The 20830-nt window shown below is 36.9% G+C and overlaps 3 protein-coding genes and 1 long non-coding RNA gene across 8 annotated transcripts; 3 read left to right on the top strand and 1 right to left on the bottom strand.

Annotated features, from left to right (window-relative positions):
- The first annotated feature begins 4425 nt into the window (after positions 1-4425).
- Positions 4426-6069, top strand: LOC147542356 (uncharacterized). 2 transcript variants are annotated; one of them, XM_086673341.1, is made up of 3 exons: positions 4426-4627; positions 4791-4869; positions 4994-6069. In XM_086673341.1, exons 1-3 carry the CDS (start codon positions 4595-4597, stop codon positions 5887-5889), a joined length of 1008 nt encoding a protein of 335 aa, XP_086529467.1. In that variant the 5' UTR covers positions 4426-4594; the 3' UTR covers positions 5890-6069. The 2 variants fall into 2 exon arrangements, with proteins under 2 accessions (XP_086529467.1, XP_086529466.1); XM_086673340.1 differs by having other exon boundaries at positions 4475-4627; positions 4788-4869.
- Positions 6070-6131: 62 nt separating this feature from the next.
- LOC147542355 (forkhead-associated domain-containing protein / FHA domain-containing protein) lies at positions 6132-12992 on the top strand. Of its 4 annotated transcripts, none has more exons than XM_086673336.1 (13): positions 6171-7627; positions 8171-8305; positions 8408-8552; positions 9049-9351; positions 9911-10016; positions 10119-10172; positions 10447-10613; positions 10738-10848; positions 11011-11062; positions 11135-11244; positions 11339-11467; positions 11883-11972; positions 12282-12992. In XM_086673336.1, the coding sequence occupies exons 1-13, from the start codon at positions 6438-6440 to the stop codon at positions 12825-12827; spliced, it is 3138 nt and encodes a 1045-aa protein (XP_086529462.1). In that variant the 5' UTR covers positions 6171-6437; the 3' UTR covers positions 12828-12992. The 4 variants fall into 4 exon arrangements, with proteins under 4 accessions (XP_086529461.1, XP_086529462.1, XP_086529464.1 ...); XM_086673337.1 differs by having other exon boundaries at positions 6197-7627; positions 12046-12992; XM_086673335.1 differs by having other exon boundaries at positions 6132-7627; positions 9911-10172.
- On the bottom strand, positions 11662-15966 carry LOC147542354 (putative protein phosphatase 2C 40). The gene is made up of 3 exons (XM_086673339.1): positions 13938-15966; positions 13560-13824; positions 11662-13442 (listed from the first exon to the last, which is right to left on the bottom strand). Exons 1-3 carry the CDS (start codon positions 15114-15116, stop codon positions 13312-13314), a joined length of 1575 nt encoding a protein of 524 aa, XP_086529465.1. The 5' UTR covers positions 15117-15966; the 3' UTR covers positions 11662-13311.
- Positions 15967-17597: 1631 nt separating this feature from the next.
- On the top strand, positions 17598-19868 carry LOC147542353 (uncharacterized). Its single transcript, XR_015223516.1, has 4 exons — positions 17598-17883; positions 18871-18958; positions 19113-19323; positions 19489-19868. It is a non-coding gene; the product is annotated as an uncharacterized LOC147542353 (long non-coding RNA).
- The last annotated feature ends 962 nt before the right edge of the window (positions 19869-20830 follow it).

Genomic DNA, 20830 nt, shown 5'->3' with positions numbered 1-20830 from the left:
AAACAAATGAAACCCTATTTGCTTCAACCGACCTTTGCTTCAATGGAGTTGTGCTTTAATCAAGCTGAACAAACTGTAAACGATTTCGAGAAGAAAAAAAGATAGCTACTCTGCTTTTTAGTTGTCAGTTGTAGTTCTTTGATCTAATTCATCCCTCTTTGTGCTCTGCGCCCTCTTTATCTCCTCTTAGGGTTAGTTGAAATTCGATATGATTTGGGGAAGAAAAGAACTTGGAATTCTAAAGGCACTCCTCAAATGCTTAACATCATATAACCTTCTACAAACACCCACCACGATTTTCTAAAGGCACCACATTTTCTTACCACCATTACCAAACACTTGAAAGCTTGATTTCACGTGTGAAAGAATTGACTTTTTTACCCATTAGAAAAAGATGGATTTTCTTACTCAGACATTCCCGCCTAACAAAAGGACCCTAAGTTATCATTTCGACCGTCTACGATGCTTACCCACCAATGATCTTTCCCCAACTTAAATTTCTACTCTACAAAGATCTAATCTAATCCACCAACTTCCATTGCCTAGAATTACATAGTAATGACTTAAACTTCAATGATCTTAGTTTCCACTGCCCATCTATTTCTAAGTGTAAGTTTTTATTGTTAACTTAAATTTCCTTTTTATTTGTTAATTTGTATCAATTTCAGCCCTAAAGACAAATCAGTTCGAGTCATCCAAGTTTTGATATCTTGTTAACCAAAATCGATTGTTTCTCATGTGAATTTATTGGAGAAATAGTCTCTCTCACTTTCTTTCTCTTTACCTAAGTCCCTCTACATTTTATCTTTCTTTCTCTCTCTTTTTCTTTCTCCCTCTCAGTTACATTTTTCTCTCTCTGCAGTTACAAGTTAATTACATAATTGTATATATTTTTGTAAGTAATCATTTAACTAATAATGTTAATAAAATCTATTTAAAGTGGGTACAATTCAAAACTATCAGACGTGATACTCTAATGTTATTTTTCTTATTTGTGTTTCGCCTTTATGACTTAATTGATATTTTTAAGTGATAATTTTAAATGAAATTACTATAATCAATTTCGTCAATTAGTTTATGACTAGAATGGTTTGACCACCCCTAAAAAAATCTTGATTCCGTTTCTACAAATAATGTACCTCACTTAATTGATGTATATTGTATGATTGTCTACTAATCTGGTTGTTAAGAATGCGGTGGTCTTGGAGTTAATTATGCCTCAAATTGGAACTTTCCTTTACCTTTGGAAAGCTAAAGCCCTGCCCGCCGGCCGGCAGCAGGTTGATCGTGCGGGGTCTCTGTCGTATGTAGAGGAAAGAATATCTAATAAGATGTTGCCACCTTCATAAAGGAGTGTGATTATAGAGTTGACTGCACCTTTTTCTTCTTTCCAAATAAAAAGTTTTCAAATAGTACACGTTGATGGCTGGTAGTGGTCTCCAACCCTAAAATATCACCCTTTCCTTTTCTTTTGTTTTTTATTTTTCTTTTATTTTATATTTAGTTATTCCAATGGAATTTATATACTTTGCACCTTTATATCAAAATTTAACATTAAAATAATGATGATACACAATATAAAGTGCATGCTCAATCAATCATCTTACTTCGATTGTGAACAGATCGAATTTGTTGGACTCCTTCATTTTCCCTAAACAAACTTCGTATTGTAAATGACCTATAAATTATTAATTATTATTTGAAATACTTAGAATTACATTTAAATATAATTAATTTATTAAGTCACAAATTTATTTTTATCTAGGGTATACTCTTCTGCAATTCGTTATCCAGAATACATAGGAATTAATGAGATTTATTTCGTAATTTATTTTTGAGTGAAATGACCAAGTAGTTGGAAAACTCACAAACATAGTAGTACCAGAAGTTCAAAATAAAGGAGAGTAACATATTAGACAATATTGTTTGTGAAGAGTTAGGTGCTGTTTGTTTTTTTATTTTTTCAGATCTGAAATCTGAATTGGTATCCGATTCAGATTTCAGATGTTTGTTTTTAGGATTTAAGAAATTCTAGCTGAATTGGGCCAAGGTCTGAATTGGCTGAATAAAGGCCCATACATTTCAGACTTTAAAACAAGTCTGAAAAGTGAACCAAAAATCTGAAAAATTACAAAAGACAGCATATACCCCTGATAAACTTTAAATTACACAATCATAGACATCTTCCCTTCTTCAAGAACACACCACCACCACCACCAGGAATAGACCACCACCACCACCACCACCACAGTTAACACCACCACTACCACCACAGTTAACACTACCAACACACATTCACCACATACCACCATACAACAGAACCACCACCACACAACCAGATCGGAACACCATACCAAACCGCAAATAACCACCACAACATCACCACCAAAGTTATTTTTGTTGGAAGGAAAAGTAGCTAGATAAATTGAATTAAAAATTTATAGAGATTTCATGGAATCTATAGCTGAAACATTATCCAGACATTTTACTATGCATCAAACCGATTTGGGTTGCGAGGGTCATCGTGATTGAACCCTCGCCGGAAATAGTGGCCTTGTTTGACAATAATGACTCTTGGGAAATCTTAAATGCACTCATAATTTTTCTTATATACACTCACATTTAAGGTAATTTTTGTTGAAGTCCAAGGGGATGTGAGTGTGGCAAGTCGAAACGGTAAGTGTATATAACATTTCTCATGACTCTTGGGATGTTGTTATATGCTTATGAGGCAGTGAAAAACTTAAAAGAAGTTTTAGAAAGCCAGCCAAATCTAGAACTTTTGAAAGCTCTTGAAGTAGAGAAACTACTGAAAAATATTAATGAGTTGAATGGATAGAAGTGATAAAAAGCCTACACAACTTCAAAAAAGAAACTAGCAAAAAAAAATCAAAACTGTAGAATCTAAAAAAAACATAAAAAAAACAGGCTGAAAATAGACATAAATTAGAAAAATGTTGTTTGAGAGCCTAAATGATAGAATTGGGCTCTCCAGGTGGTCTCACTTTGGCATAAGCTAGGCTCTTGAGTTGAATATTCTTTTGCATCAACGGTTCAAATTTTGCGCAATTTTGACACAGACAACTTTAGTTTTAACACTTAAACCTATTTTCTTTTGTAGAGATAAATATTGGTTAGTGTTGACAGCTCAAGCAGTCAATTGACCACGATTGTATGTGTAAGTGTTCGCGCACGGACGAGTAAATCCGTGATATAACCATTAGGGGGTGGATCTGACAAATCTCTACCACTTGAGCCCAACTCTTATCAGAGAGATTTTTGAGAGGTAGACCTGAGTCTCCTAAACACCTTGAACCCTGCGCCGCTACAGAGGCAGACAGAGAGGTGGATCTGATTTAGTTATGCCCCTGACCTTGCTTGAGTCTCCAAATAGAGTAGGGAGATTTTCAGAAGTCAGCTCGACATCTTAAGTTCTATTATACCTTAAGGAAAGTGTATAGGTGGATCGAGTCAGCTCTGGCCTGAGCCTTGCTCCGATCAGAAAAGACGAAGCACGGAAGCCTGCAAAAGCAGTTCGACACCGTGAGCCCCACTATAGCCACAAAAGTACGACAATTGCGTAGAAGGCCAAACAGTACCAAAGATCTGTTTTTCATACACAAACTGTTATGAAGATGATCTGTCAATGTTAGAAGATACACACTCAATAAGATATTATCGTCTAGTGACCATAGCACATGACAACCATCAAGGTAGTGTCTTTACACCACATCATCTCAGTTGTGCTTTACCACCGCTTGTCAAACCTATATCAGCACAGTAGGTCAGCGGAGAATTCTCACACACCCTCACCATATTACTTCATAACATTTGATTGACATGAGTGTCAAACGGTCTTTTTTACCGGCCCCTAACTTCATCTCACATCATATTCAATGAAGAAAAGCATCTGGTAGAGTGTACGAAGATCAATTTTCTAAGCGATACCCGTAAAACCACTTTCCGACTTCATCAACTTTATTTTGACTGCATCAATTTCTTCCATAAATTTATCAGCCATCAATTTCAGGAAACAGTTGCTTGTTCCTCTCTAACCACAAGCACAATAATTTAGTTATGTAGTAGATGAGTGAATTTTGTAGTGACATGCTTGTAAATGAAGCTGTCCCCATTTATTTTCCAAAATGCTTTTGTAGTAGTGGAGGAATGGAATTTTGTTTTAGAAGAAATAAAGAAAGCAACTAATTAAGATATCTATTGTACATAATATCTCTAATTAATTAATTAGATTAATCACCACCCCCTGCTTTCAAGCTAGCTTCATTCTCTGACTGACCCTACTACTACTACCACCACCACCACCACTAATTAAGGTAGTAACTAGTACACTATTCTCTCTAACTCTCCTCTTCTCAACACATAGTAGTATATATATATGGTTGTAATGGAAACCCCACACAAATCATCCAACTTCCAATAGTTGCCCGATTTCTCGATTAGTTGTAATCTTAATTTGTGGGTGGCTGCTTGGTTTTGTTCATCCATCCTCAACTGCTAACTCACTTTGACGAGCGTGTCTATAATCGGAAGGAGTAGTCCTCGCCCCGACAGACAGACTCAATTCCATACGTATATGGCTGCAGACAAGGAGGAGTTAGATCTAAAGGTGTGCTTAAAAGCATTCTAACCTCATATACTTAATTAGAAGATGTTAATTAACCTATTTCTGTTCTTGTCTTTCCTCTTTTGTTTTTTCTTCTTTTTTGTTGTTATGCCTTAATTGGTATGGTAGTAGGAGGACTGAGAGAAGTTGGCTTTATTTCCAGCAGAAGGTTGAATTGAAGGTTTTTGTCAATTGCTGTCAAGGTTGCAAGCGCAAGGTCAAGAAGTTACTTCAAACCATTGAAGGTTCGTATAACGTATAGACAAATATCACGCGTTTGTTTATGTTATTTCTTCCTTTCTTCGTTTTCTATATGATTGACGAAAAGATTACAATATGAAAAGATGTTTTTTTTTTCAAATTAAGCAGGGGTGTTGAAGATTGAGATAGACAGTTCAGAGCCAAAAGTGAGTGTGATTGGTAATGTTGATCCACAAATTCTCATCAAGAAGTTGGGGAGAATAGGAAAGCAAGCTGAACTTATCATATCCACCACGACCACCACCACCACTACGGCCGCTGCTGCTCCTGCTGCTCCTGCTGCTGTTGCTGCTACTTATCATAAGGGTGATGCAGTAGTACTCCCACATGAGGAAGTGGAGGAGCTCAATAAGAAAGTAGAAACTTTTGTTGTGAATAATAGTAATGATCAACTTAATGAAATTGATGAAGCGACGAGTAATTATACGACACAAAGTTCGAAAACAAGTGATGATGTGAATACTGAGAAGAAGATGTCGAAGAAGAAGAAGAAAGGATTATCGTCGTCATGTTCAAACTATAACAAAAGCAAGGAGGATAAACAGAAAGCGAGTGATCAGAAGAATGGTACAACAACTCCTAATCAATATAAGGAAGTAACGACCGAAACCAATGACCAAAATATTAATACAGCAAAGAGTACTCCTGTACGTGTAGGCGATGACTACTATAACGACGAAGCTGATATTAATGCTTCCATACAACCAGGTATAGTGTACGATGACGGAACTAACACGCAACAGCAGCATTCATACTACACATTTGGGAGCTCCACAGTATTAATGGCACAACACTCGTGTTTTACGCCTGCACCTTCTTCATTTATGAACTACTATGGCAGTGGTACCACAGATGATGATAACGAAGGGCAGTGGTATCATCAAGTATCTGATCATCGTCAAGCACCACAAATGTTAATGCAGCAGCAGCAGCTAGAGGCAGTGAGACCAGGGGTTGGTGACTATTTTAGTGATGAGAATACTGTGGGATGTCATATTATGTGATCCATCACCACCACCACCACAGGGCACCGGCTACGTACAGAAGACACACATATAATATTATGGATCTTCTCTTGTTCTTGTAGTTTTCTTTTAATTGAACTCTGTAGCAGTTGTAACCATTAGTAGTAGTAGGAGGAGGAGGGGATGATTGTTTTATTAAATGGATTCTTTTGTTTCTTATTGGATTATTTATGAGATTCTTTTGATAAGCATGATGACTGTCGAATTACTACTAGTCTAAAGTCCAACGAAACTAATAACGGACGTATTACTACTGGCCTAAAACCCAGGCAGAAAATACTCAAGTGGGTTGGGTGATGATAGTAATTAACTGACTCCTTCCCTATATTGATTGATTGACCACCGTTTCTTTCGGCGGCTACTGGAGGGAGAACGGAAAACGACCAAGAACCGGCCGCCGGCAACATTCTTTTTTAGGTCTTCTTCTCTTCCCTCTTTCTCCTATGTCAACGCTATCTAGGACTATTGATTGATTCTTTTCCCCATATGAATATGAATTTCTTAATTCAACACTAACCCAATACTTGATGGAAACTCCTCTTCCTCCTCCTCCACATTCAGGCAAGCGCCCTGCCGACGATTCCTCCTTAATCCCAACTGCCACCAAACGGAGGAGGAGGAGGAGGAGAATCGTGGGTAAGGCAGAATTTTTTCTCATTCTGAAATCTCTAGATAATACCACTCCCTTCTTCTGTTCAACCACCAACTCTTCCTCTACTTCTATTTCTCTTAGGGCTAATACTCTCTACACTTTTGGACGCTCCAGACGCTATACCCATTTCTTCTTCCATAGCCCTTCCCTTAGTAAACGCCATTGCCAGATTTTCTATGATTCCTTTCAAACCAAGATTCTTATTTTTGATGGATTTTCTATCAACCCCTCACATTTGCTCCAACCCAATCTTCATAAAACTACTAGGCCTTCCACAAATGGGGTCTTTGTTAATGGCACCAGAATACAAGGAGTCATGGAGTTATCTCCTGGTGATCAAGTTTCATTTGTTTGTGGTAATCAGTCTGACCCAAGCTTCATTGGGTTCTCTGTCGAAAGGATTGTTTTCCCCGAGCAAGCTTCATTTGGGTATAATGCGATTATGCACACTAGTGAGCCATTTGTGGGAGATGGGATCTGCAAACCCAAGGAAGTTAGAGAAATGAAAAATCTTGCTTTGAAACAAAGTGGTACAACAATGATGTGTAAGAAGGAATTTAGCTCAGAATTATATGCCGGGAACTTGATTGCCCGAGCAGTTTTCTTCCTAAATCAGTGTAGGGAGACATTGCTGAGTGTCGATCCAATATCTTATATACGAAAAAGTATGACTTTGAATAAGGGAACTGAAATTTCGAGTAACAGACAAGTAGAAAAAGTTGTGAAGGCAAAATCAGTCTTACAATGCGAAAATGCAGTTCTGGACTCTGAAGCTATACCCTCACGAGGAACTTCTACTAAGGATGCTCTTGATAGTTGTAGAGAAAAAGATATAATCTTTGATTCTGTGAGTGAAGTTCGTCAAGGTAATAAGGGTTCGGGTTCAAACAAAGATATGCTCCCTCTTTGCACACCAATTGGAAAGAAGTTCTACCTAAACCGGCTTGAGTTTATAGCCGAAAACTTATCCAATCAGCATGAAGTTGTTTCTCTGCCGGAGCTTCTTCATCCTGTTGCAACCCTTTCCCGGATATTCATTGCAACATTTACTAGTGATGTTTTGTGGTATGTGAAGTTCTATGCCCCTTCTTACTGTTCGGAGACCGTTCTGTCTCTGTTGGTTACATTCTATAGCTTATAACTTAGTGAAGTTAACATAGTCACCATCACTCATAAATGCCACTCTTGGGTGTTTTCACTATATAAATTATATTATCGTTTAACCTAAGATTATTTGTCTTAACTGACGACAACTAATTTCCAATGGAATCGAAATATCATATCATATTTAGTTATTTCTTTGTTGGATTGCAAAAACTTGACACTTACATGAATTTCTTAGGTTGATTGTTTAACTCGCTCTGGGGTTTAAAACTAAGTGTATGGTACACTTAGTACATAATATTGAGTGAGTTCAATCCCATTTTAATGGAAAATTTTCTGATCATTATCCTTGTGATGTATTATTAATTATTATCCATTTTAATGGAAAAGTTTCTTAAGTTGATTGTTAAAGCAGAGCTCCTATTATATATCTATTCAAAAGTTGTTTCTTACTTCGAAGTTAATTAAGCTGTTGTTCTCAATCTGAAAGAAGACATTTGGCAGGTTTTTGTCGTATTGTGAAGTTCCCAACCATCTACCAATAACTATAGCATGTCATAACACAGAGAGATGCTGGAGTGCAGACCCTGATAAAAGAACCTCAACACCCTACACAAATTTTCCTAACTTAGTACTAGTGTAAGTCATCTGCATTTTATCCTAGTAGAGACATTTGCCATAACAACTTTTAATCAAGTCTTTAATAACCATTACTCTCTAATCATATTGTTTATTTTATAGTTACCCTCAATTTCCTGATGTTGTAGCCTTTGGTAAAGACCGCAAGAAACAAGGTGTTGCTTGCCATCATCCAAAATTGATGTTGTTGAAAAGAAAAGATAGCATTCGTGTTGTGGTTACTTCTGCAAATTTAGTATCAAAGCAGGTATTTCGTGTTATAAGATGCTCTTTCATTTGCTTGAATAGGGGCTTATTTATTTATAGTTCGAATTGTTCGATGTATGTTTTTACCTACCTATAATATGTATATACATATATATGTGTGTGTGTGTGTGTATATATATATAGATGTGGTCTCAGAGGCACGTAACCTTCATGGAAACTCATTTTTCAGTGAGAGGGAAGAGAGAGATCCAATTCTTACTTTCACTCCTTAACACTGACTATATACCAGAAAATGGTGCCCCGTCGAAGGATAGCTTACATTCTGAGACTTTTTCAAGTGTCAGAAATAGGCTGACTTGCAATTCATCTGCTTTTAGTTCATAGCTTCATAAGTGTAATCGACAGTCGATTAACTTTTTATATGATTGCAGTTTGGGGTATTTTTCTTCATGTTAAGTTGTTACAGCTACTTAATTTTGTTATTCTGTTTAGGACTTTGTCCACGGCATAGTCATTGGTTCTTTGATGTTTGACAGTGGAATAGTGTGACAAATACTGTTTGGTGGCAAGATTTTCCTCGGAGAAGTGACCCTGATTATTCATCTTTGTTTACACATCTTGCTAATGGGGAAACATTCGAAGGCTTCAGATCTGATTTTGCTGCTCAGCTAGCTGGATTTGTGGCATCACTTGTTGCAGATGTCCCTAGTCAGGCACAGTGGATCGTTGAGTTGAGCAAGTATGACTTTGGAGATGCTGTTGGGCATCTGGTTGCTTCAGTCCCTGGAATGCATAGACAGAACAATCCTTATCCTATGGAACCTACAAATGTTCTATGTGTAAGTTGGTATCCTTAGAATGCTAGAACAAGGGAAGTTGTGTGGAAGATCTAGAATCACATCTTTCTTCGGTATCATTGTTTTCGATCCACGAAACTTCTGAATATACTTAAAGTTAAAACGACAAGGCCCATTGTTTGCATATTATGGGATAAATTTTTTTTTTTAATATTTTCTTTTCCTTCAGTTATTTATTATTTAATCTTTCTAGTTTCTCCTGAAAGTGTGTTTGAGATTTATACTACTGCCGTATTATTTATGTAAAACTGCACTATTTTTTCTCACAAGGGGGAAAACAGATAAAAGGAGAGAGCATAGGGTGTCAAGTAATGGTATTTGAGATTGTATGCTCATATCTTTGTAGTGCTCAGAATCTTGTTAGGACCATAAAATACCACTCTAGACTAATGTAATTTGTCTCTGAAGTAACAATTGTTGATCCAAAAGATTGCAAGTAAGAGTACATGACCTATTGACTTAGACAAGAAAACAGCTGTATCGTTGTTTTGGCACCTTTTTGAGTCGTACCCAATATGAAGTTCTTTCGTTTCTGAATCAGGCCAAAAATTGTACATTGCGCTCAGATGGGGCGAGGTTTCTCGGTTCTGTCGAAGCATCTGTAGTTGGTCTAAGGCACCGTTTCCATACTGCAGCTGATTCAAAAGGTGCGCAGCTTAAGACATTGGCTGCTTTCCTTGCGAAGTGCCGGCAAAATGCATTTGGTATGACAGAAGTAATCCTACAAAGAAACAATAATATACCTGCAGATGCAAATGCTGTGAGCGTTCTCATTTGCGACCTAGATGAATTCTCTGAGGGAGGTATGTTATGCAATTCTTATGCTTGTGGGTCCTCGTTTTGCATTTTGAAGAATATGACATCAAAAATGGAAAAGAATGTAAGGACTAAATATTCTCCCAAAAGGATTAGATCAGAAAATTTAAGAGTACTGGACTTGCTGAAAGATGGTACTTGCTGTCTTTTGGTTCTGGGCCCTCAGGCACTAGATAAGGAGGTCCTGTAATGTGTTATAGTTCTACTATGCTTACAGTCTGTACTATCTCTAAATAATACTTTTATTACCCTTTGGAGCAGATTATATTCAGCTAGGCTTTTTGCCAAAAACCATTGCGAGCTGGGTAGCTCCATTGTGTGATGCTGGTTTTTTCGGATTCTCTGCATATATTTATCCTAAAGAAGTGCTTGCAGCTGCTTTTGAGGGAAGCAACAGCAAAGTACAGCTGAAACTTTATGTAGTACAGGCATGTTGTATTTCCATCCGTAAAAGGACTTCTCCTTATTTCTTAGCCTTCTAGATTAGTTAAGCTTGTGTTGTAATAAGTTCTATTTTTGTGTAATCTAGGTGATTATGTTAATTGAATGCAGGGGCCTAAATTTTTTGACATACCAAGCTTGATAAAAAGAAATCATGTTGCTGCAATATGCTCACTTCTCGCGTCTGTGCAGAGGTGCACAGGTCTTTGGCGCTTAAAAGAGGTAAAGTTGAAGAATTTAACCACGATGGTTCAGTGTACTATCTCGGTTTCTTTGATTGAGTTATTTAAAGTTTTAAGCTGCAAGTCATCTTTCAAACGGTAATGTTTATGTGTGGACAACTTGTGATGATCTTCTCTTACTGCTGCTTTTTTTTTGTTCTAGATTTTAGCTCAATACAAATGGCCAGAGTTACTAGAAACTGATTTCATCTATGGTGAGCTCCTAATCTTACTAATTCCAAGTGGCGTTGATAACTTTCACTCACAGTTTTATTTCATTGTCAAAGGTTCATCCTCCGTCGGGACATCAGTTGACCCAAAATTCTTAGCTGCCTTTTCAGCAGCAGCTGGGAAGAAGTCAGTCCAATATTGTGATTCAGGGGAGTCGGACCCAGAGGTATAGCATGCTTTTATAGTGACTCCCAGTACCAACAAAAATTGGGTCTGGTGTTTATGTATCTAATCAAGTACTCCGTCGATGCTTTTGACAGTGGGGTGTCTGGGATGCCAAGGAAGAGTTACAAAATCCATCAATGAGAATCCTCTTTCCCACTATTGAACGAGTTAGAGATGCACCATGTGGAGTCTGGCCATCTAAACGGTTGTTATGCTTCTCCGAGGTATGAAGTTATGATTTTGATGAGAAATATGTTGTCTACTTCAGTTAGCTAAAGTTGGTCTATAATCTAGACTCTGACAAGACATGTTGAGTACCTAAAACTCGTAGGTTATGTGGTTGTCAGAAATTGGGCAGGTTGGTGATGTGTTTTGTTCACTTGCTGAAGAAATCGCATAATTGTAAAAAGAAAAGATATTTCACAGAATCACAGTTATTACGAATTTATTATAGAAATGACGTGACAATGGGAGAAGAGTTATGCTGTGTCACATGCGGTGCTTCTTCTGCATTGACACACTGCATTATGCCTTTAGTTGTTTCCTTGTGCATAAACTATTAATGATTTTATGCAAATCATCATGTATTTTACCATATGTCATTATCCCTTTTTCTGTTATTTCCTTTTCTTTTGACAGAAAACATGGCAGAAGTTGAAAAGTGCAGACATTCTTCACGATGCAATTCCTCACCCAAGCTGTAGAGTAGGTTATCCGATGCACGTTAAGGTAAGAGTTTCATATTTTCCTTTTCTTTTTTTGGTTATGCAGTGAGACACTTGTAGATTAACAGTGTATTTAGATCCCAGTGCTTCCTGCGACTCATGCCCCGGCTCCAGAGTCCGAATTGGCTTGCCTCCTAGGAATTAGCTGCTGGAAACTAACTTGAAAGTTCGCAACCTCTCTTTGATCAGTACATAACCGCGGTTGTAACATCCCAAGCAGTTCTAAACCTCTATAAGTTATTGATCAGAATGGTTTAAATGGAATACATAACCTATGTTTACTGATGGGTGGAAGAATTTGTTTCTTAAATAGGTGGCAAGAAGGCGCTTTCAGAGAAAGAAAGATGAGTCTTCTTTTGGATGGGTGTATTGTGGATCACATAATTTCAGCCCCGCTGCTTGGGGACGCCCTGTATTCTCTTCTTCTGGCGTTAAAGCCGATGAAGTTGTGGGAACCATCACCCCTTCTCAGGATTCCAGACTTCATATCTGTAACTACGAACTTGGAATCATTTTCATTGTTCCTCCATCAGCTGATTCCACCACCTCCAGAGACGCCACCAGTTCCAAGTGTTTGAGCTTGGATGATATTGTTTTGCCATTTGTCGTGCCTGCTCCAAAATATAGGCGCAGCGATAGACCCGCGACTGCACATGCCATGAGAGAAGCCTTGGCAGAACTCGCTGAACAAGAGAGAAAAAATCTCGAAGAAGCAGATGTTGAAGGAGAGATGATGGAAGGGGAGATTGCGGAAGAAGAGGAAGTGGTGGAGATGAGTGAGTTTGTTCAGGAGGAAGAGGAGGTAGAAAAGGCTTATGCTGAAACACTCTGGAGCCAAGTAGATTCGTCCGAGAGTTAATCCAATTCTTTGTGGTGACACATTACCATGCCTTCTGAAATGTAACTACATTTTCGTTTAGAAGGCCAACTCATTATTTGTTTATAGTGATCATTTGCAGGACGAGTGGTGATCAAGCGCCATTCTGTCCTAACTTATTTACCAAATAAATTAACTTTTTTCGTTTGTTTGTTTGTTTTAGGAAACACTTATTTTTAATAGCGATATTAGTTATTACAGGCAATTGTCCACGGATGCCCAAACAAAACAATCAAGAGGAGGTCCTCCCGTCTTCCTCCTCCCAAAGCCCAGATGGAGCTGCAGGGAAGGAGCCGCCATCATAGGTATTCAGCTGGCAATCATCCACAGCATAGAGCTGTTCATCCCATCACAACTGCTCTGATGTAAAACTACCTAGTTGGTTGTCATCACTTGTTCAATTCACATTTGGATGCCTAATGAAGAGAATATGAGAAAAATCTGGATTCTTCTCCCTTCAGAATACCTACAAAGATGTGGAAGCAGTAGACGTCCGATGCTGCTGAATACCCAGGATGATAACAATGACTGTTACATCATCGTGATACTTTCTCCTCCTCCCCGCTGGAATCTTCATCAGTTCTTCATTACTGAAACCTACATCATCGTGATTACCACTACTTTATCTGAGTTTCTCAAACTAAGAAGAAGAAGAAGAAGAAGAAGAAGAAAACTGCAAGGATAGATTCAAAAGAGCGAATCAGTAGTCTTTACCTGCACTCTGAGCTGCTTTTAGAACAAGCTGCTCCACCAGATACTTGGCTGGATCACCAGAGGGATTGTCTAGCATGAACAAATGAGCAAGTTCCACAACCTCCTCATTGCTCAAGAAATCAAACAATCCATCACTCCCCAAAACAATGAACTGGTCACCTTCTGATACTCTGTGACTTTTGGTGCACGGGTCAGTATAAACGTATGGCGGACTGGATAAATTTCGAACTCGTAGCAAGCCCATAAGTGCATCATTCATTTTGGACTGCCGTACAAGTTTGGCGAAGTAAAAAAGAAAAACGAAGGTTTATATGTGCCATGAACTCCAAAACTTATTAACCGAAGACCAAAATGAAACAGAAGGACAAGAAATACTACCTTTTTAAGGTAACCAACTCCAAATGCCCTGGTTAACTTGAGTTTTCCTTTCAATCTCCCTCCAACAATAGGAGAAGGATCATCAGGGTGATCAGCTATGACTTTCCTGCACTCCTTTTCATTATCAACTGTGTGATCTTCTGTGAGTTGGATAGCTTTGATCCTATCATTTTCTGTAGTAGCCAGAACAGCTCTGCTGTCTCCTAAGTTAAGGACGTATAAGTCCTTCCCATGAAGAAGCACCACTAGTACACAAGAACCAACAGAAACCAAGTCCGGCCTTTCGTCCATTTCATTTTCAACCATGTACAGAAAGTCACTCTCAGCCTGAGCCAGGGCACGACTAAGGCAGTCCATCACTCCCACACAAAAAGTTTCATCCTGGGCAAAAGAATTTGGAAGAACCATCCCGTCTCTTTGAGAACCATGTTCATTAGCTGTTGATACTATTGGAATAATATCTGTTGAATTGTAATTGGACGAATCCTGAGTCTTGCTCATTCGCCACTCCGACAAATGAAGGTAAGCCCCTATGTTTTCATACAGAGTTCCAGCTAAAAAATCAGCAGCATCCCGTCCATTAAATCCATCATATACTCCACAGAACAACCACCCATTTTCTTCAGAGCAAACAGCTTGGACTCTATCCTCGCCTGCGGCTCCACCAGCCATTTGTACATCCAGAGCATTGAGGAAGCTGCATGAATCTACTCTCATAGGAGCACTCGTAGCTTTCCCCGTATTTTTTCCTGTCTCGATGAGGTCATTGTCTGTTAATAAGCTTCCACCCAAGGTAGAAGTCTCGGTAGATGACGATAAATGATCCAACCGCGAAAAAGAAGGAGAAGATTCCATTCTCCTAAATGATCTTGGAGAATCCATAATAGGTAATATTTCTTCTCCTATCAGACCATTACCAATATTTGTGTTTGCCAAGGTAGCATTAGCACTAATCGCTGCACCAGACAAACAAGAAAATGAGCTACTGCTCCTCATCATCATCATATTAGTATTTTGAATCGAAATCCCGGGAGAAGGAGGAGAATTATTTAAATCATTATTGTTAGGCACCAAACGAGAGTTACCCACGATGCTGCACTGATAACCAAAACTAACACTAAGCTCCGCAGCAGAGGGCTCTGAAATTTCTTCGGGTAACTTCATCACTTGTTTACTCATAGGAATTAACACTTGGGGAGTTAATCGTCTTTGATGTTCCCTCTTTACCAGAGATCTTCGTCACAAAAATCAGTTGAAATTAAAACTTGCAAGCAACACGGGTAGAACTTCACTTGTAATTTTGATGGAAAAACGACGACTACGTAATGCTCAGGCATAACAATGAAATCGATATCATTTTCACACATATTAGCCTCAACAGTCCACTATATCCATTAGTCCAATGATGAGTGGCTACTGTTTACTGAAAACTTATCTGAGATTCAAAAACACAAAATAGCATCAATGACTTTACTTGATCAAGAAGGATTTCAATTCTAACAGAATATATACACTTAAGACAGGAGGTCAATTATTGATGGGTTAAAAGAAGGGGCCGGGGGAAAATATCATTTCTGTGAACATAAAAATGATAGTTTTGTTGAAGTGTTAAGTCAAATGGTGCTTTTCTTTTTCTCCAAATAACACTAAGCAGGAAAAAGTATACACTTAAATAGAGATCAAATGCAGTTTGAAGCCAGACAACAACTTGTGGACAATATTCCTTTTATTTAGTGACAGGCTAAATTGATTTAGCAACACATTATCTTGTACAAAATTAATTTATTAATAAAGGGGTTGTGGGTGGTGTACTGGTGTTCCATGGAATTAAGAATATGAAAAACAAGAAAGCTGATTTGATTGGGATTGGAAAGTTTTGGGGCCAAATATACATGCAGGTGTTGACCTTACCCAATCCCCAAGAGCCAATATAGAAGAACGGAGAGTGGTGGACTTCTCACCCCAGGACAATATCAAAGGACTACTACCCCCATCCCATGGGTTTCAAGGTTTTGCCCCCTCTACCCTCAGCTCTCATCACTACAAATCTACCATTTCTTTAATGTTATACCGTACAAATACGTCCATAGATATGGGTGTATATATATTAATATATATATATATATACTAGGGTATAGGCGTATAGCCCGTGCCCTATGGGCACGGATTTTTTATAATTATGTTATGAGAAGGTAATAAAAATACAATAAAAATGGTAAGGAATTTTAAAATAGAAAGATTAAACAGTTGTCAAATAGGAAATGTGTTTGTGGGTAGTTAGAAAATTAGTTAGAAAATTAAGGAGTTTTTTTTAGTAGTCATAATAGAAAATGACTATTTAGGTAGTAAAAGATTTCATAATAGCTAAAAAAACAAGTATATTTCTTTATGGTGACCAATATATGGACAATCAAATACATTATGTGGACAACAATTTTCGGGTCGGTGCAAGTCAACTGTGCTGGAAGGAATTGACTTATTTTTAATTGGGGGACAAAACTTTAAAGCCTTAAATATTAAACAATAATTGATTCAGGGACTAAACAAATACAATAGATTTTCGATAGAAAACTAAACTGCCAGACTGACGGATTATTACCTGAGTTCTATGATCACGCCGGAGATGATGAATTTAACGGCAACATCATATCATAAAACTCTGGTTTTATTTTTCTGTAGATGCCATAATAACGGTTCATGTGCACTTGTCAGTGGAAGTTGTAGAAAATCTTTAAAAGATATGGAGTTAAAACTTGGGAATTCAAATCCTCCATGATTAACTTAGGGTTCAATTTCGAAGTAATTCAAAATTTCATGAACTAGGTTTTAGTCCTACTTTAAAGTGTTCTGTTAAATCAAAATTTTGAGGATCTTTTCTTAGAGGGAGTGTTTCAATTTTGAAATTAATTAGTTCAAGGGTGGCCAATAAAATTGATTGCTTAAACGTTTAATTCAAATTCTAGAGAGAGAAAGTTAGAGAACACCTTATAATTACTTCATATCCATTCATCTTTTCTCTCTCTACTTCTTTACTATTCAGACATGTTTATACTAGAAGTAGTCTTCTTAGGGAAAAGGATTTGAACGAAGGGGAGTCAACTAGAAAATCAATCAGAGGCTGATTGCCTAAGTATAATAATGGCGGTGAAGATGCCAGCAGAAGAAGAGTTCGAAGATTTCTTCACAGATTGAGAAAGATTAGCAAAAACGTTTGAAGAAAGGTAAGTTCTTAGTAAAAACCATCATCGACTTAATTGAGCAGGTTTTTAACATACCCAAATCTCACTTTATCAAAACCCTAGAAATTGAAACTTCTTAATTTTGAGATGTTCATTGGAAGGTCTTTATGAGTGGGATAGGAAAAGCAACGAAGGAGAAGGACTGATTGAAAAATATAAGATTAATGCCTCCTTATAAAAATTGTTGTCCATTTAAGATTTGTAATTTTATCAATTGTCCATATAAAATAGTTGTCCACATAAAATATTTGATTGTCCATATATTGGCCACCTTCTTTATTAACTAAAACTTGTCAAAATATTATCCCTAATGATATATCAAGTCTAAAATAATATCAGAAATTATCATTCAGTTCATTTTTTTAATATTTTGATTCCCAAAATACCCTTATCCATAAAAGCCCCTTTCTCTCACGAAACTGACCAGTTTTGTGGGCGTTTTTCTTCTTCTCCGTGGTTCTTATTCCTTCTTTCTATTAGTTCCTGATTGTCATCATCATCTTCGCGTGAACGATTTTTGTTTTTCAATTTGTTTAGCAGGGTCAATATAAGCATGCTGAAACCCTAATTTCTGTAGTTCAGAGACTGAGAATTTTGTTTTTCTAATAGGTTTTAGCAGAAACGAAAGTTATTGCCTCTTACTTGCTCGCGCTTTGGGGGAAACACAACCCCAGCCGGTGATGATATCAAATCCATCCTTGGATCAGGTATTTTTCTTATTTTATGCTTATCCATCTTTCTTGCTTTGAACTTTCTAAAATTAGATTGTTAGTATGATCTATAAATTAAAATTAGTATGCACACAATTTTTAGGGTTTTCTTTAAATGATTCGTCTCTTGATATATTAGGGGTTTTTGGTTTCTAGGTTCTTATGTATTCACTTTGTGGTATTTGAAGTTTGCAACTTTCTCTTGGATTATTAATTTTTAGTTTAGGGTCATATTTACTGTTTGTTTTAATTGGTTCTGGGTGAAAATTGGGTTCGATTATTTAGATTTGAAGTAGTGCTTGGGCTAATCAGAGTATTACAGATTGATGTTTGACGAAATTGTGTTTTACTGATTTGATTAAACTGAAAGTATCATATTGTATTTGCATGGAGAATGATAAACAAGGAAAGATCTAACCTAATCCAAAGAATAAATGTAGTCAAAAACTAGGTATTTTAGGAATTTAAATCCTTACTGGTACGAATTTGTGATAACTGGTTCTAGGTACTGAAGAATCTGATTTTCCTAGGTCTGGTTAGTGGTAGTTTGATAACTTTTAGATCAAGAACTCGTCTGAATTTTAGTCGATTAGTTTTGAATATTTTCACATCAAGATCAATGTGCCAATATCTTCATAGTTATAACATCAAATTTGTTCACCATCAACTAGAGCATTGTAATTGTTCAAGCAAGAACTCGTGCTCGAAGGGTCTTGATGTCTTGTGGGAATCAATTCGTTCTGCAGTTGCAATTGACGGTTAAGAAAAAAATAATGTGAGTACTAAATTACTATTAGAGAAAACTGGATGTATGTGCGGGTGTTGTTGCGGAAAGAAAATACGCCAAGTGATTGAGGAATAGATATATGTCACTACCAAGTTAGCCCCAACTTTTATCGTTTGATCGACAAACATTCATAATTAGTATGTAAGATGGATGTTGTGTGTTTGTTATCTACCTTAATGAGTTTTAAGTTGGTTTAGAGGCGTGGTTCTCAAGCGACACAAAGACAAGGTGAAGGTGCAGTACCAAGGTTTAAAAGATGCATTAGATGAAACCAAAAATTTGGAGGTAAAATTTCTACTATCTATAACAGTATTAACTTTTATGCAATGGTTCAAACATATGCTTGATCCAACATTGTTTGGGTATCGTTCTGAATAATTGATTATATACATTGTTATTAATACAGTTTTGATTAAATATGTGTTGTTCAATGATGCAGGAATGGATTCCAGCGTTGAGGATTGCGATGCCTGACAAATTGAGTGTCCGTTTGTGTGGGAGAACAACTATTCGTCCTGATCCATCAAAAACATTATTGGGTCTTGTTAAAGTTGGCTCCCTTGTGGATGCATGGTGGAATGATGGATGATGGGAAGACATTGTGGTTTCTCAAGAACCAGATGATGAAAGATTTCACATCTACTTAAAAGGTAAGGATGAATGACCATGGTTACATTTCAAGTAACACTTGGATTACTGAAGCTTGATGAAATGAAAACTTCATTTTCAAACCTATTAGGAGATAAGTAAATGCCTTTATGTTGTTCTGCTACTATGTACTTTGTTTAAATTTGAGCATTCTTTTGATCTTGCAGGTGAAGGGCGATTTTCCACATTTAGTTCCCGCGACTTATGACGTTCACAAGATTGGATGTGTAATGCTTGGAGTAACATTAAGGAAAGGCCGGATCTTGTGAGTTTGATTTTATCTGACCTAGAAAAAACTAGGAAAAATGGAGCTAAGTCCTGCAATGGCGATGTTCATTCAGGTTATATGGCGATTTCACACAAGAGACATCTTAATTTCTTTGTTTTGGGTTATTGTTCTTATTTTCTCGGAACTAGGAGGATGTGTTGAAGGATGATGCACTTTCAACTTCATTTGATATTTTTTCAATATCTTGTAAAATAACAGTTGTTGTTTTAATTAAGATTTTGAATAATTTTGTGTGTATGGGTTTTCAGTTATTTGTTACTGTTATCTTGTTCTATTTAGTGATCATAATAAGGGCTAAAGGAGGAAAGTAAGCTACTCCTAAATGAAATTTATTAGCCAGAGGATCATCTTGGAAATACTCTTGATGTTTTTAAACGAATTATTTACTTTCAGATTTTTAGTTGTATGCATTAATGGGAGAAGGGATTCGTCGTTTAAACCATCTAGTAGGAATTCCTCTTTTCCCATCTCTCTCTCCCTCCCTCTTTGGGTTGCAAGACATGCAACTGAAGATTATATTATTCAAAGCTTGCAAATCATGTTTGCAATCTACATTTTGCAAACACAGTTTGCAAACTATATTTTGCAAACACAGTTTGCAGTTTACATTTTGCAAACACAGTTTACATTTTGCAAACACAGTTTGCAGTTTACATTATGCAAACACGTTTGCAGTTTACATTATGCAAACACGTTTGCAGATCAGATTGTTGCAAACACGTTTGCACAACAGATTGTTGCAAACACGTTTGCATAAAAACGTAAAGGAAAAAAACGGTGTTTTTTTCTGGGTTTTTTTTTTGAAAAAAAGTATTGAAAGTGGATCTTGTTAGAAAGCTAATGAAAAATCATTTCTAAATATATAATTTTTATAGAAATCCGACATCTCAAACAAAAGTTATATCGATTTAAAATTTAAAGAAAAATAAAAGAATTTAGTTATACAAAGTGACAAAAAAGGGTATTATAGTATTTGCACACTTTTTGACCTGAATAATAATTTTCAAATGTTTTGTGCTTTTCTACTCATTTTCAATATTATTTTGACCTTTCTAGTAATTACCTCTAGTCATAAATCGTGGGATATAGTGGGTTTTTGTGGTTGGTTATAAAAAAAAGTGGGAGAGAATTAAGGAACTTCTAATTTAGTGGGTTTGAAATTCAATTTTAGTCGTTAGATTAGATAAAACTTGATGAATATTGGATGGACGTGAATATCA

The sequence above is a fragment of the Eschscholzia californica genome, unplaced genomic scaffold (assembly GCF_041429995.1).
Source record: "Eschscholzia californica isolate CP2 unplaced genomic scaffold, dmEscCali1.0.p SCAF_4, whole genome shotgun sequence".
NCBI classification, from domain to species: Eukaryota; Viridiplantae; Streptophyta; class Magnoliopsida; order Ranunculales; family Papaveraceae; genus Eschscholzia; species Eschscholzia californica.
Note: the sequence above shows the minus strand (reverse complement) of the source record. Positions and strands in the feature narration are given on the sequence as shown.

Coding starts and splice junctions, on each gene's coding strand:
- LOC147542356 (XM_086673340.1), top strand. CDS start 4,595: ATGGCTGCAGACAAGGAGGAGTTAGATCTAAAG. Junction 4,628..4,787: donor AGGAGGAGTTAGATCTAAAG/GTGTGCTTAAAA, acceptor CTTTATTTCCAG/CAGAAGGTTGAATTGAAGGT. Junction 4,870..4,993: donor GTTACTTCAAACCATTGAAG/GTTCGTATAACG, acceptor CAAATTAAGCAG/GGGTGTTGAAGATTGAGATA.
- LOC147542355 (XM_086673335.1), top strand. CDS start 6,438: ATGGAAACTCCTCTTCCTCCTCCTCCACATTCAGGCAAGCGCCCTGCC. Junction 10,849..11,010: donor GTCTTTGGCGCTTAAAAGAG/GTAAAGTTGAAG, acceptor TTTTTGTTCTAG/ATTTTAGCTCAATACAAATG. Junction 11,063..11,134: donor AGAAACTGATTTCATCTATG/GTGAGCTCCTAA, acceptor TCATTGTCAAAG/GTTCATCCTCCGTCGGGACA.
- LOC147542354 (XM_086673339.1), bottom strand. CDS start 15,116: ATGAGTAAACAAGTGATGAAGTTACCCGAAGAAATTTCAGAGCCCTCT. Junction 13,825..13,937: donor GAGTTGGTTACCTTAAAAAG/GTAGTATTTCTT, acceptor CTTGTACGGCAG/TCCAAAATGAATGATGCACT. Junction 13,443..13,559: donor AAAAGCAGCTCAGAGTGCAG/GTAAAGACTACT, acceptor ACGATGATGTAG/GTTTCAGTAATGAAGAACTG.